Source organism: Podarcis pityusensis (assembly GCF_964106645.2).
Source record: "Podarcis pityusensis genome assembly, chromosome: 11".
Classification (NCBI taxonomy): Eukaryota; Metazoa; Chordata; class Lepidosauria; order Squamata; family Lacertidae; genus Podarcis; species Podarcis pityusensis.
The window spans coordinates 12406824-12422758 of record NC_138036.1 but is presented as its reverse complement, the minus strand read 5'-3'; the positions used below and the strand labels follow the sequence as shown (position 1 = coordinate 12422758).

General features: G+C 43.8%; 1 protein-coding gene across 4 annotated transcripts in view; it reads right to left on the bottom strand.

The window, feature by feature from the left end:
- Positions 1 to 15935, bottom strand: part of DCC (DCC netrin 1 receptor) — a 964956-nt gene that overhangs the window by 131207 nt on the left and 817814 nt on the right. For all 4 annotated transcript variants that reach the window (XM_080973386.1, XM_080973387.1, XM_080973388.1 and 1 more), the window contains exons 14-15: positions 14208 to 14318; positions 7594 to 7788 (exon numbers count right to left, since the gene is read on the bottom strand). In XM_080973386.1, the coding sequence (XP_080829512.1) occupies positions 7594 to 7788; positions 14208 to 14318 (306 nt within the window). The remainder of the gene's footprint in view (positions 1 to 7593; positions 7789 to 14207; positions 14319 to 15935) is intronic.

The following is a 15935-nucleotide window of genomic DNA, read 5'->3' as shown; positions in this document are numbered from 1 at the left end:
TTTAGACCACAGCGCCACCTACCTCAGAGCAAATTCCATTGAATCCAAGAGGACTTAAGTCTGAGTAGACATGGTTACGATAGCACTGTAATTATCACTCTAAACATATTTTCATGGATAAAACAGCCCACTAATTGCTTCAATTTAACAAAGCCTCAAGCACCCCAATTTCAGAAGGGCCAAAGCTCAGTGGTAGAGTATCTGACTTGCAAGCAGACGGTCCCAGGTTCAATCCCTGGCATCTCCAGGTACAGCTGGGAGAAACTCCTGTCTGAAATCATGGTGAGCTGCTGCAAGTCATCATAGACAATAGTGAGCTAGGTAGATCAATCGTATGGGATGTGGGTGGTGCTGTGGTCTAAACCACAGAGCCTCTTGGGCTTGCCGATCAGAAGTTTGGTGGTTCAAATCCCCACGACGGGGTGAGCTCCTGTTGCTCTGTCCCAGCTCCTGCCAACCTAGCAGTTCGAAAGCACACCAGTGCAAGTAGATAAATAGGTACCGCTGTGGTGGGAAGGTAAACGGTGTTTCCATGTGCTCTAGTTTCCATCACAGTGTTCTGTTGCTCCAGAAGCAGTTTAGTCCTGCTGGCCACATGACCTGGAAAGCTGCCTGTGGACAAACGCTGGCTCCCTTGGCTTGAAAGTGAGATGAGCGTTGCAACCCATAGTCGCCTTTGACTGGACTTAACCATCCAGGGGTCCTTTACCTTTACCTTTTACCTAACTTAATAAGGCAGCATCCTATGTTCACATGTTCAAGGAAACAAATACTCTACAGAACCTGTATTTTGCAGCTGATCTGCTGTAACATTGACCTTCTTCCCTCTCAGCACCTGAACTGCTTCTCAGCATCCCTTTAGAAGTTTTCCCTTTTTTAAAATCAGCCTTTGGAAACTTTTTCACACCTACTACTAGTGTTCAGGTCTGCTGACTGAAAAGCTGATGAAAATCGAAGGAGGCACGCAAAAGCACTTTGAAAAACAGAGTGTCTTTTAACGATGGCAAAGTAGGAACTAAAATGAAATCAATCGCTTTGTCTCAGCACTAAGAGTAACAGTTGTCACTTGTTCCCCCCCAAAACAACAATGATGGTGACTTGATAATCCATCCTTAGAAGTCATGATGGGGGGGGGGGGAGAGATGGCCGAGTCTGAGCTACTAAGGGAATTATAGGTTGGTGCCTGCATCATTACTTGTACCCACAAGGCAGCAGAGCATTGGTACAAATCCTGGGACATGGTGCAATGTGTTCCTTGTGGCTCATCACAATCAGGACAGGAGACTGATTAAAACAGCCAGTTGAAAGAACGATGTGGGGGAAACATAATCAGAAGAACACATCCTCTCACGGGAATGCCAAAGCTACAAACTTAAACTGGCCTAACAGTCATTATCTTCCTCCGGAGGGAGCTGTAGTACTTTGAAGGAAGCTAGGAATCTGTAACAGGCCCATGGGATTTTCTCAATGCCCTTTATTTCCAGGATTTGTTGGCGCAGAACAATGGCAGTTATGTTGGCATAAAACTGACGTAAGCGAAGCTAAATGGGGCGTTCTGGTCAGGTCCAAACCCATCCTTGATTGGAACACATGAGATATCTTTCAGCACCCAAGAAAGTCCATTTTGTGCCCTTTAGCCCTCCACCACATTGTTTAAACCTTCCTGTTTAGGAAGTTTTTGGTCTTTTAGTGGCTGTACCATACCCTTGGCATTGACATAACTGGTACATAATCCTTTTGACTTTATATTTCATTTTATTGTCCCTCCTTCAGAACAACAACACATTTTACTTGCTGGTTTGCTAGCCTTTTGGTTCTCTCCTCTTGTGTTTTAGTTAATTTTTAATGCCTTTTACAATGTCCGATACAGTGGTACCTCGGGTTACATACGCTTCAGGTTACATATGCTTCAGGTTACACACTCCACTAACCCAGAAATAGTGCTTCAGGTTAATAACTTTGCTTCAGGATAAGAACAGCAGGAGCAGGAGGCCCCATTAGCTAAAGTGGTGCTTCAGGTTAAGAACAGTTTCAGGTTAAGAATGGACCTCCGGAACGAATTAAGTACTTAACCTTAGGTACCACTGTATTAGCTGCCTTCAGCTGAACAGAAGTACTACAAACAGACAGACAGACAGACAGACAGACAAGTGTTTATTGGTTCTGAGTAGAGATGGAGAATTCTAATGAAAATAGAATCAGGGCAGAAATTTGCAATGTTCATGTCTTCGTCCCATGTCCAGAATGGAGATCAATCCAGCAAATCCAATCAACATTCACTGTTGTTCTTGCTTTCAGTTTGCAAATGATACATAACTGATCGTGCCCCCCTCATTTGCATTTCATTTCCTTTGCACCGAAATGAATAGGATGGGAAAATGTAATGAAATCATAAATTGCATAATTAATTATGTAAGTTACATAATTTCACCGCAGTGAAGCGAATAACATAGTTTCTGGCAGAAAATGAGCTGCTGTGGTATGGAAACAGTGCTGCATGTGATGGAGACAGAGTGAAATGGAAAACCATGTCTTCTTAATTCCCTAGTCCTGAAAGGTAGGAAGGACTTCCTTCCTCCAAGGCTGAATGTTTTGCAGACGCTCAGTGTTTTGCAGACTAGGCCTAGGACCAGGAGGATGTGTAAAACAAATGCAAGAAGCGAAGTGAGAAAGATCATTATTATTATTTATTGCATTTATGTACCGCTGTTCATCCGAACAGCTCAGGTCAGTTTACAACATAAAACAGCATGCTGCATGTTCCTATCAAACCATAATTGCTAAACTATGGCTTAATGTGATGTGAGAACCAAGCTGTGATAAAAACAGCAAGTGCTTATACCACTGCTCACATCTTCAAAACTTGAACTTCAAAATCCAGATAACATGGACATTTCTCCAGAAAAGTATTTAGTTTTACAGAACCAGACACATGTTACAGGGGTAGTTTGCCTCCCAATTAGTTGCCTCCCAGAACAAGGAGGGCAAGCTTTGCCAAACTATGAGCAGCAAACCATAGGAGAAACCTTGGTTTCAGCTTGGGGTTTGTTGTTGTTGTTGTTTAGTCGTTTAGTCGTGTCTGACTCTTCATGACCCCATGGACCAGAGCACGCCAGGCACTCCTGTCTTCCACTGCCTCCCGCAGTTTGGTCAAACTCATGCTTTTAGCTTCGAGAACACTGTCCAACCATCTCGTCCTCTTTCCAGGGAGTCTTCTCTTCTCAGGGCTAATTTCCTTAAGAATGGAGAGGTCTGATCTTCTTGCAGTCCATGGGACTCTCAAGAGTCTCCTCCAGCACCATCATTCAAAAGCATCAATTCTTCGGCGATCAGCCTTCTTTATGGTCCAGCTCTCACTTCCATGCATCACTACTGGGAAAACCAGAGCTTTAACTATACGGACCTTCAGCTTGGGGTTAGAAAAAGCTAAATCATGACCTAAGCAAAACCACAACCTATTGGCGCAGCAGCAAAGCCAAGGAGGAGCCAAGCAGCCACAATTTCCTCTCCAGGTCACCATGTATTCGTGCTAAGCAACAATGTTAGTTTAGTGTGATGTGCAAATCAGGCTATTATGCAGGCCATTAAGATGATCCTGTGCAGTCATTTCCTCAAAATTTGATCTTTGTTTCCCTGAAGCTAGCACGCACATTCCACCCTCCACCGCATTTCAATACATTTTTCCTGATATGGCATCAAGGCAATGTGTCAGAGAAAGCACACAATGAATAATGGATAATGAAACACCCCCTGACACTATTTTGACACAGGGGAAGTATGAGGGTTTGATTGCCATTGTGTTCAGACACCGGCAGTGGAGGAACGAATGTGCTCAGAAGTCAAGCGTGGGACTTTGCATCCACTCAGCATGGCACTCATTAGCATTTCAACTTCTCTATGAAGCAACGGCACCCTTCGGAATAACCCCACCAGCATTGCAGTCATGGCGTATAAAACGCCGATTATGTTTCGGACTCTGTCGTTGACGTAACAAGCTCATCATTAGATCAGCTTTTTCGCAGAGCCTCCTGCACAGCAAAGCAACTTGATTAGGAAAATGTGTTAGCGGTGTTCTGGATGCCAAGAAATTAATGAGCAAGACAAACACAGGCTGTTTTCAGGAAAGCAGTGGTGGGGACTCCTGAGTTTGTGATCTGCCGTTTGCTAGATCAGACTCTTGCCTCCACAGAGGAAGATTAAAAAGAAACACTCCACTTTCTCATGCCTGTTACTGTCTTGATACTAACAGTCACAGCTGCAAGGGCACTGCCTTTGATCCGCAAGCCAAGTTAGAAGAATATCGGAAGTCATACAGGGAGACACACCAATGATCTTTTTAGAAAGAGAAGAATGGAATCTAAATTAGGGATGTGGAAGAGAGGAGGAAATTGGTTAACATTTTAATCTAACATTTTAATACGAATCTACCTACTTTGCACTTATTAGAGCATCCACCTGTCTCGAGAGACAATGGAGTGGGCTTCCAGGGGTGAAGTCAAACCTCTGTATTAGCAGCACTGAAGGCAGTGTGTCCTACGCTGCCCAGGTCCTGGGCTACCCAGGCAACAAGGGACCCTTCTTGGCCTTGATGATGTGGCCCAAAGGAAAGCAGAGCGATACATTTGGCACCAGGTCGGCTGAAAGAGTTGCCAGAAGGAGACTTACAAGGCGTCATCCAACCATCTTAGGAACTCCACTCTGGATTTGTGTAGGGTTTGCTTCTTAACCTTTTCTTCTCTTGAAGATATCCCACAAGGCAGCAGAGGTTTAGAATCAGAGTCTTCCTTCTCCTAGATGGGCTACCTTCCCAGGTTGATGAGCTATGCCTGCCTCTCACTGCCCTCTACAGCATATACTGAAGCTGCCTTCTTTACCATTGGACCCACTATCAATCTCATCTGCTTAATCCACTGGAGCCTGCAGGGGAGGGTTTGAGACCCACTGGCTCCCCTCACCTGGTTTATCTGGCCAGTTGCTACTACTTTTGTGATACAGTCATACCTCAGGTTAAAGTAGCTTTGGGTTGAGCATTTTCGGGTTGCGCTCCGCAGTGACCCAGAAGTAATGGAACATGTTACTTCTGGGTTTCGCTGCTTGCGCATGTGCAGAAGCACAAAATGACGTCACGCACATGCACAGACGTGGCGAATCGCGACCCGCGCACACACAGAAGCGCAGAGGCGGGTTGCGTTCACTTCAGGATGCGAACGGGGCTCTGGAACGGATCTGGCTCGCATCCAGAGGTACCACTGCATAGCTCTGCAACCCAAAAGTGTGCACCAAAATACATGCATTAGTCAAACTATTGTACAAAATTTAATCATACTAGGGGAAATTACTCACAAAAATGTGTAGCTTGGGGAAATACAGGTATTAGGAGAAATGTGCAAACTTTTAAGAGAGAGAAAACACACAATTTGTTGTATAGTAGGAACAGTGCAACTGAATTTAAGGCTGGAAAAATGAGGGAGTGTATCCGAACTTGAAAAATAATCATGCATTCCTTTAAAAATACAATATTTGGAAGTGAAAAATGAGAAAGGTTTTCCTTGTAAACCTAAATCCCACTTAATGCACTTGTAGATGAGAATGGTGGAATGGTAGAAGTTTGATACTTCCCATGTGCAAGGATCCCTCCCATGCAGAGTCAGTTGATGTCTACCAAGTCAGACACCAAAACCAGAGGTTAAGCCCAGCTGAGGGCAAAGCAGAACTGGTGGAGGTGGAAAGTTATGCCTGGCTTCCTGTCATCTTAGCAAGCGCAGGTTTTGAAATTCACCTTGTTTAAGGTAACATTCAGTTGAGCAGCAAGTTGGAGATAGATTTCCATGAATGTGCTCTGTTGAAGTCCAATTCAGAAAGTGGCTTCCTCTAGGGGACAGAAAGCCCAGTTTCCTTTCAGCTACAGGTTTGCTGTTTGACTAAAGGTGAAAGTGCACAGATGACATCACCACGACAAATGCCATCATCACTGGTTGTCAAAAGAGCACCACAAGTGAAGGGCTCACTTTTTGTGCCCCTGAGACAAGTACTTGGACTCTTGCTAAATATAATTATATAAATAAATCTTAATAAATAACGATTGACATTTTTTTTTAACTAACCAGAATCTACTAATGCTTTATTGATGCTTTATAGACTGGCTATACTTTATGTTATAAAGTATAATGTATGCCTTAATATGTTTGATGAAAGTGTAGATCATAAATATTCAAATATTCAAATACTACTTAGCAAGTCTTACTATTGCCAGAGTTTCACAGTATACCCCAATGACCAGAACTGAATATTTCAGGAAGTAATAAGACAAATCATTTTAGTGACCTTCAGTAATTTAAGTGCAAGGATGCAGGCAATAAGAGTTACTGAATTATATAAGAGAAAAGGAGACAACAATTTTAGGCAGTTGAGGGGGCGGATCTACCCCCAACCTCAGACGCTGCCGATCCTGGGATATGATGAAGAAGGGGAGCTGATTTTTGTCACTCCACCCAACTGAGTCTGTGATTGCAGTCTATACAACTCAATAGAGAACTGAGGCTACTCTAAATCTGAAAAGAGGTTCACACTTGAGCAAGAGAAAAAGCCAGAACTCAGTCATTGTAAACATATTTCTTTCTGCTCCTGGTGCTACAGCATGTAGCCAAGACATTTGTTTTAAAAGTCACACCCTGGAGCATGAGCCCCACTCCAACAAACACATAAGCTAGGCATTCAACTTCATCATTCTCAAAGTTATTTAACTGGCAATCCCAATTAATCCCAAGTTGATTTTGCCCTGGGCTGCCACAACCATTCGTTGGATGCTATTAAAAAAACAACCACACACATGCATGCAAAGAGGACATGGGGTTTACTCTGGGCCAGGTTCTCCTTTGTATTGGCAAGAAAGATGACAGGATGACATCTAATGAGTGAAGTAACAAGAGGACAGTATTTTAATAGTCTGTTGGAAGCCATCCAGAGTGGCTGGGGTATAAATAATAATAATAATAATAATAATAATAATAATAATAATAATTCAGTTGAATGTTAATACAGTCATACCTTGGGTTACAGACACTTCGGGTTGCATGATTTCAGGTTGCACACTGTGCCAAACTCGGAAGTACCAGAACAGTTACTTCTGGGTTTCGGCGCTTGCACATGCACAGAAGCACTAAATCGCGCTTTGTGCATGCGCAGAAACACCAAATTGTGACCTGCATGTGCGCAGACGTGTGGGTTGTGAATGCTGCGGGTAGCGAACGTGCCTCCCGCACGGATCACGTTCGCAACCCGAGCGATCACTGTATAATCTATTTGCTAACAGAACTCATTGCCTCGAAGGGTGGCAGGATCTTTCTGACCTAGGTTGCATCCACGCAATACATTTAATGCACATGGCTTCCACCAAAGGAACTGTAGTATATCCATCACAAGGCTACAAATCCAGGATTCTTAATCCACAGTTTTTTGGGGGGAACCCCAGCATTGCCTGGGGATACTCTGCATTTATGGCCTGGAATAGACAGGTTGACTAGAAGGCCTAGAAACACATTTCGCCTCCTCCCCAAGCTTCTAAGCGTTTCCTGGAGTGGAAATCCCACCTACCCAAGTGTTCAATGGAATAGTAGCGCTGCTTGCTGTCCACTCGCACCGTCTCGGCGTATGGGCTCCCCACTCCGTAGCCAATAATGTATCCACGCACAACGATGTTTGGGTTCAGTGGCGGCGTCCAGCTCATTACAATGCTGGTTGACAAAGGCCTCACATGAAGAGAGCTTGGCTGGTCAGGAACCTGAGATTCTAGGAGTCAAAGGAAGATGCTGTTAGCAGTGCCACCGTCTGCGTTTGATCGGCGGCAAGAGCACACTTTAGGCTGACCTGTCATTGTTTCTGGAAAGAAGCAAAGTATCACATCCTTGTCACATGCAGAAGTAGCATGCAAGTCATTAAAATATACAGCTTGTAAAATATCTAGGCTGGGTTATCGTCTTTAAACGCACAACTGAATTTTTTCCACCGCCAAGCACAAGGTGTCTAACTGTGCCATTCAACAGATGCAGTCATCTCCAAGCTATGCTTTCGCCTTCCTGTCATTGAATTATTATTCTTTGAAGAGTCAGACAAGCGGGGAAGCAAGAATTATCCTTTATGAAAAGATGGCAGAGGACAAAACTCGTAAGTTCAATAAATTAAATACGTGGAAGTCACTCTCATTCTCTCTCTGTGTGTGCATATATTACTCACAGAAAAACATTTCATAATAGTGAACAGCAAGCAAGCTCAGAAAAGCCAGTAAGCAGACAATTGACTAGCAACTTAAGCAGTATTAAATAAGTCAGTGCTTCTAACATTACGTGGCGACAGTCTAGGTTTGTGGCATTCATTATCGCAACCATGCATGTTTTCATTTTTCCTTCACTCACCCTGCCTCCTCTGATTAATAGTAAAGCACATGGGGGGGGGGTGTAAGATATCTGTCTAGGAAAATAATGATATACCGGCAGCATTCTATTAACAATGCATTTGTTTGCATTTTATTACGTGCAAGCCAGGAATGAGATGGTTATCCAGTCTAATGGTGTGGGTGGGTGTTTTAAAACCCTTTGGAGGTGAAAGCAAGCCCTTTTGCTGGAGGTTTGCCTAGGAGCTACCATACCACAAGTCTCCTCAGAAGAGCAGGAAAGCAACTTGTCTCTTTGAGAGCGGAAGAAACAAGTTGCAATCTTTTCCCCCCACGAGGAGGCCTGTCATATTTTAGCCATATGGAAGAGGTAAAAGGACTCAGAGGCAAAATGCTGCTGCAAACTCCGAGAAAAGGGCCTCCTTTGATTGTGAAGTATTCCCACTATAAACGTTGGGTGACGGGTGGCGGAGGGGAGGCAGTAAAAACTGATGGGATTAATACTTTTCAGCGGCGCTGTCATTGATTCTGCCGTCCGTGCCCTTGATAGTTTATAAGCTTTGCAGTGAATTTTGGGGGCAGAATAAAATTCTTCTGAGGAACTGCTGGATCCACTGGAAAGTCTTATGAGAATGTTAGAGGTCACATAATGCACACAGCAACATTTGCAAGGGCTTCACAATCTCCACAGTCTCAAAGTCAATCTATTCTTGAATGATGCTTCATTTAAGGAAGAGCAGACAAAGAAACAAACAAACATGACACCATTAAGTATCTCCCAGACCACTGTGTGCACGTATTTGAAATGCAATACATTTTCTTACAGTTAAAATAAAGCAAGCTGTTTTGGAATGCTGGACATCATTAGGAACATATTCAAACGCAGCAGGCATAAAGGGGTGGGAAGTTGCGCTTCAAGGGCAGGGATTAAAATGAGGCACATCAAAATGTTCAGGATACTTTACTATTTTTCATAATCCTTCATTGCTCTTCAAGGACAGCTTTATACCAGCCACTGTACAGCATATACATGTGTCCTCATAGGTGTACAATCACAAGGGGAGGGGTGAATAAAGGGAGAGGATGAAAACATAGGAAGGGCACAGGTATAGCTTAAATGCAAAACTTGATGGGATATGGGATAGTTAACTGGTAGCAGATGTTTCCTGCATGGATGTTGGTTTTCCCCACTGAAAGTTGAGGAAGAATTTAAAGAGAAGTAGTGTTTGATTCATAATTCACCTGTGAAGTAGGAGGGAGGCAAATTGGAATTCTGATCAAATGAACTTTGAATTTCAGCAATATCACCTGCTTCAGCCTTTTTCCTGTGCAGAGGGCTTTATTTGGTTTAGCCATTTGGTCTAGCTCCGACACACGGAGATGAAATTTGTATCTATGCATATTTTTATATCAGGGACAGCCAATGTTGTGCCTTCCAAATATTGCTGGACTCCAGCTCCCATTATACCTGGCCACTGGGTGTGCTGGCTGGGGTTGATGGGAGTTGGAGTCCAGCAAGATATGGAGGGCACCATATTTGTTACTCCTGTCCTAGATATTTCTACACTGACAGAAGTTTACCTAAGGAGCAACCTGGGGCAAAGGATTCTACCAATCAGTGTGACAACGATCCAACCTGAAAGGAATATGTGTGTGTGTATTCAACAGCATCCAACTATGAGTAGGGAGATCATATAAATCAATCCTTCAAGAGGGAAAAAATTTGCTTCTAAAGCTTCCCTGTCCTTCAAATTTATTCTAGATTTCAGAATACCACATTATTTGGTACCACTGTTTATGCACCAGTTTTGTATATAGACAGCACAGGGTACCACTGCTTCCATTTCTTAACAGTTTCAGGGCCCAGGTTCTATCTCCATGTATGTTGGGGAGAGATCCATATCTGAAACCCCAAAGAGTCATTGCCAGTCATTGTTGACAATATTGAAGAAGATGTACCAATGATCTGATTCAGCCTAAGGTGGCTCTTGACATGGTATGTTATCAGTGCTCAGGAGAGCACAGGTTCATCAATATAAAACACTGTGTCAAGTGCAATTGTACATACAGTTGCATTAAGAGTCCAGTGTTTCATCAATGCACACAGACGCAATGGTAATATAGAGGGGAAGATGAATGCAAATGAATTGGAAAATTGGAGCAAACTGGGCATTATCCAGTTCTAGAATTAATTCCAGGAATTCTTCTAGGTAAGAACTGAATGGAGAGTGAACCTAATGCAGAAATGGAGGAGATCTGCTCTTGTCTAGAAAGGAAGTTAAACAGAATCCCCAGAATACACATAAATATATTCCTTCAGAATATTCCTATACAAGACTGATCCAGGATCCCCAACATCATTACTTAAACTGTTTGAGTCGGATGTTTTGGGGGAAATTGAGCATCCAGTGGTTTCCGCCCCCCTCAGAGAAAAAAGCATAATGCTTTATGCTCAAAATAAATATTTAAAATGCTCCCAGCTGTCAGAAAGACTATTCTGGCTTTCCAGGGAACCTTGGATCAGCAGCAGTGTTTGGATTTCTAATCACTTTAACAAAACACACTAATTAAATGGGCAATCCATAGGGAGTTAAGGGAGTTTCTTCAAGACTCTCTTCATTGTGTGTGTGTGTGTGTGTGTGTGTGTGTGTTACTGCAGATGCCAGAAAAAAGCATCCGGTGAAGGAACTTCTACAGCAAAAGAGCAGAGAGAGAACTGCAGTTAACCATCCGCACAGCAGCACCAAAGGAATTTAGCTGATCCTTGCATGTCTCTAACCTTGCAGATCTCGCCAAAGGAGCCATCCCAAGAGGTAGCTAGAGTGCAAAACATGAAGCTGAAAGGTGATGGTTGTTTAAAAAGCCAGACTGTGTGTGTGTTCTGAAGCAATTTAGACTGGGTCTGCACTGGGGTACAGAACTGGGTCAGTGATTCAAGGTACAGGCTTGGCTCTAAATGTTTTTGTGCCCTTATGCTTGCTTCTGTAGTGTGAACAAACGGAAACAGGTTTAAAACCAAGTATGGCGCAGGGTGCTGTTCTCAGCAGTGAGATGGTTATTGGAATAAATAAAAAAATCCTTCCAGTAGCACCTTTAAGACCAACTAAGTTAGTTCTTGGTATGAGCTTTCGTCTGCAAGCACACTTCTTCAGATACACTGAAACAGAAGTTGCCAGATCCTTCTATATAGTGAGAAGGTGGGGAGGGGTATTACTCAGAAGGGTGGTGGGAATGGGAGATTGGCAGATAGCTGGGATGAGCCTGCTGACGACTCTTAACGACTGTAATGGGTCTTACAGGAAAAGGCAAGGGGTGAGAAGGTGAGAAATGGCTTAGTCATGTATAATGGGATAAGAATCCAATGTCTTTGTTCAAACCAGGTTTCTCCATGGTTTTAAGTTTGGTAATGAGTTGCAATTATATCTACATGCCTCTAGCTACCATCCCAAACATACCAAACAGTCCATTGTATATAGCCAGGCACTACGTTACAGCCGCATCTGTTCCAATTCTACAGACAGAGACTCTCACCTAAGAGATCTACAGCAAACCTTTTCAGAACTAAAATACCCAGCAGATGAAGTTAGACAACAGATCAACAGAGCCAGACTTATACCCAGAGAGAACTTGCTGCAAGACAGACCCAAAAAAGAAAATAACAGAACACCTCTAGTCATCACATACAGCTCCCAAGTTAAAACAGTACAACGCATCATCAGAGATCTACAACCTCTCCTGGACAATGACAGTTCTCTTTCTCAAGCTCTGGGAGGAAGACCTTTCATTGCCTACAGACAGCCACCCAATCTTAAACAACTCCTAACCCACAATAATACTACAACCAGACTTAACACGGACACTGGCACCAGAGCCTGCAATAAACCCAGATGCCAACTTTGCTGCCACATACACCCGGACAACACCATTACTGGCCCCAACAACATCACACATACCATCTCGGGACTATTCAATTGCTCATCATCTAACATTGTGTATGGCATCAAATGCCAACAGTGTCCTTCAGCTCTCTATATTGGACAAACAGGCCAAACCTTACGCCAAAGAATAAATGGACATAAATCTGACATCAAGAATCACAAAACAGAGACATTCTATACAATGTCTCCCAGGACATTCTATACAAGATCTCAAAGTAGCTGTTTTATTACAAAGGAATTTCAGAAATAGACTGGAAAGAGAAGCTGCTGAATTGCAACTCATTACCAAACTTAAAACCATGGAGAAACCTGGTTTGAACAAAGACATTGGATTCTTATCCCATTATACATGACTAAGCCATTTCTCACCTTCTCACCCCTTGCCTTTTCCTGTAAGACCCATTGCCTTTTCCTGTAAGACCCATTACAGTCGTTAAGAGTCGTCAGCAGGCTCATCCCAGCTATCTGCCAATCTCCCATTCCCACCACCCTTCTGAGTAATACCCCTCCCCACCTTCTCACTATATAGAAGGATCTGGCAACTTCTGTTTCAGTGTATCTGAAGAAGTGTGCTTGCACACGAAAGCTCATACCAAGAACTAACTTAGTTGGTCTTAAAGGTGCTACTGGAAGGATTTTTTTATTTTGACTATGGCAGACCAACACGGCTACCTATCTGTAAATGGTTATTGGAGTTTCAATTGCAAAATCCCAATTCCAACCCCTATCCCCCCCCCAAAAAAAACACCAGCCTGAGGGAAAGGATCTCATATCCCTACATGGCTCCCATCTGAGCTATACATTTAAAGGAGTATCATAAACAGTCGTGGCTTCCTCCAAAGAATCCTGGGAACTGTACTTTGTAAAGAGTGCTGAGAGTACTTAGGAGACCCCAGTTCCCTCACAGATCAAGTGAATTCATTGGGAAGAGGGATTGAGGGTTAAACCAATTATTGCAGCTTCGTGAGGGGAATTGGGGTATCCTAAAACAACTCTCAGCACCCTTGACAAACTAGGTTTCCCGGGATTCCTTGGGGAGAGGCGTGATTATTGAAAGTGGCATGATACCCTTTTAAATGTCTGCTGCATATGGGGCCATGAATGGCTCTATCATTGACCAATCAGCTATGACAGCTGAATGAAACATCCATATTTGAAAACTGTACCAGAGGGGCAGGGATACTGTGGCCTTCCCAAGTGTTGGGGTGCAGCTCCCATCATCCCAGGCCCTTGGCCATGCTGGCTGGGAGTGATCGGAGTTGGGGACTGGAAGGCTACAGATCCAATGAGGAATGGTCATCAGCATCATGGCATTCGTATAAGTTTTTCAGGGGCAATGGAAATCCCAGATCCAAGTGCCCAGAACTGGCTGCTCAAGTGTTTCAGAGCAAGGGAAGACCAAGGTCCCAGAGAACTTCTGCATATTATTTTGACAGCAGATAGACCATTGGGCCTGCCACAAATAGATCGGTTCTTTTGATAACCCCCCCAGAGGAATTGTATCACGGAAGAATAAGCAATACGGTTAAAAACAAACCTGGCTTTCAGTAACCACCCAATATTACAATTTTGGCAAAAGTTGCAACAGCAACAGCTGGGAAAGAAGTTAAAATTAAACACAGGTGCTAGGAGCGTAGTGGGAGAGAAATGAAGCTGCCTTTCTTTTCTCACTTCTGCTTCACTTGTCCATACACAGGGAGAATTTTAACAGCATGCAGCCAGTAAAAACCTTCTGCTGAGAGAAAGCACTCGGACAAAAGCTCCAATGGGTCTGGAAGCTGAATGCTCCTGACCTCCACCGCAACCTTAGCTGAAGGGCAAGGCAACCATCAGAATGAGCAAAAAGGCAGTTATAATGGCTGTGAAAAAAATACAATTACCATCAAGATCGCTCTCTGGAGTTTCTGCAGTATACCAGTCGGAGGAGGGTCCTGTCCCATTGACTGTCATAGCTGCAACTTGGAAACTGTACTGGCTGCCTTTGTCAAGACCTGCGTATGATACAAATCAAGACATACAAAAAGCTCAGTTAATATTAGCAGGATTTGATGAGCCACAATCTACAAAGGCCATGTAAACCCAAAAGGAGCTTTGTTTATTTGTTTCATTTACAGCCCACCAAGGAATTCAAGGTGGTGTACACAGTTCTCTCCAGTGGCGTGTGGTGAAATTTTCCGTAGGAGAGCCGTTGGGGCCACAGGCACCAGATTGCGAGGGCGATTGGTGGAGGGCTGATGTCATGAGTTGTAAGCATTGCACCTCCCTTCCTGAGCCACACAGAAGCTTCCTGGGCTTTGGGATCTTGGAGCCTTACTGTATCCTTCCTCAAGCTGGGTGTGCTTTTGGAAGGTGGTCAAAGGGTTCTTTGACCCGTCAGAGCATCGTGCCTCTCTCCCTAAGCCGAGCAAAAGCTTCCTGGACTTTGGGAAGGAGGCACCAGGGGAACATTTAGGGGACAAACTTAATTCCCCTAGGCAACTGACCGCATGCCACTGGTTCTCTCCCTCTGCAATTAATCCCTACAACAACCATGTGAGGTAAGGTAAAGGTAAAGTCAAAGGCAACCCGCTTTCAGGCCAAGGGAGCCAGCATTTGTCCACAGACAGCTTTCCGGGTCATGTGGCCAGCAGGACTAAACTGCTTCTGGTGCAACGGAACACTGTGACAGAAACCAGAGTGCACAGAAATGCCATTTACCTTCCCACCACAGTGGTACCTATTTATCTACTTGCACTGGCATGCTTTCGAACTGTTAGGTTGGCAGGAGCTGGGGCAGAGCAATGGGAGCTCACCCCGTTGTGAGGATTTGAACCGCCGACCTTCTGATCAGCAAGCCCAAGAGGCTCTGTGGTTTAGACCACAGCACCACCCGCATCCTCATGTGAGGTAGATGAGGCTGAGAGGCAGTTACTGGCTCAAATTCACCCCGTGAACTCTGGTCTCCCAAGTCCTAGCTTGACAATTGAACCACAACACCTCCCTGGAGTTCTAGAGGTGCCACCTGCCTTGTGCCTTGGCAAAGCATAGTCTTACTGATTGCAACATGCAGTGTTCCTAACAGAAGTGTGAATGAATCTGAACCAGTGTGAATCCTGGCACAGCTAATGCCTTCCAATCTATGGCTAGGCTCTGTTAGAGAAGCTTCATGCTGGTGCTAACTGTGCGCTGCGCCTTTGTTCCCTGCGACAGCAATATATGCTTTTTTATCATTTTGTGTATCTCATACTGACCATGAAGCATAAAGATAAACAGTCACATTTAATTGCAAAGTTCCTCTGGGGAAGAATGTTCAAAATTAAAAACAACACTTTTAAATTTTAGCTGATGGCAAATCTTACAATAAAATCAATCGTCTTGATTTAGAGTCCTTGTTGTAGCTCTGAATTTCTTTGCTATTGCAGCTGTCCTCATTAGTGGGCAGAAACACCTGCCTTCACCAGCAGAAGCTTTTAAGGAGACATAAAGTCTTGCTGCTTGGATATTTAAATCATCTCTTTAAAAGCTGCATGATTTCCAGCTCCTTTGGAAATCCTGTAATACGCAACTAAACAGCAGCAATGAAAGATGTGTTTGCTTCCTTTCCATTTGGCCTACTTAAAAATGAATTT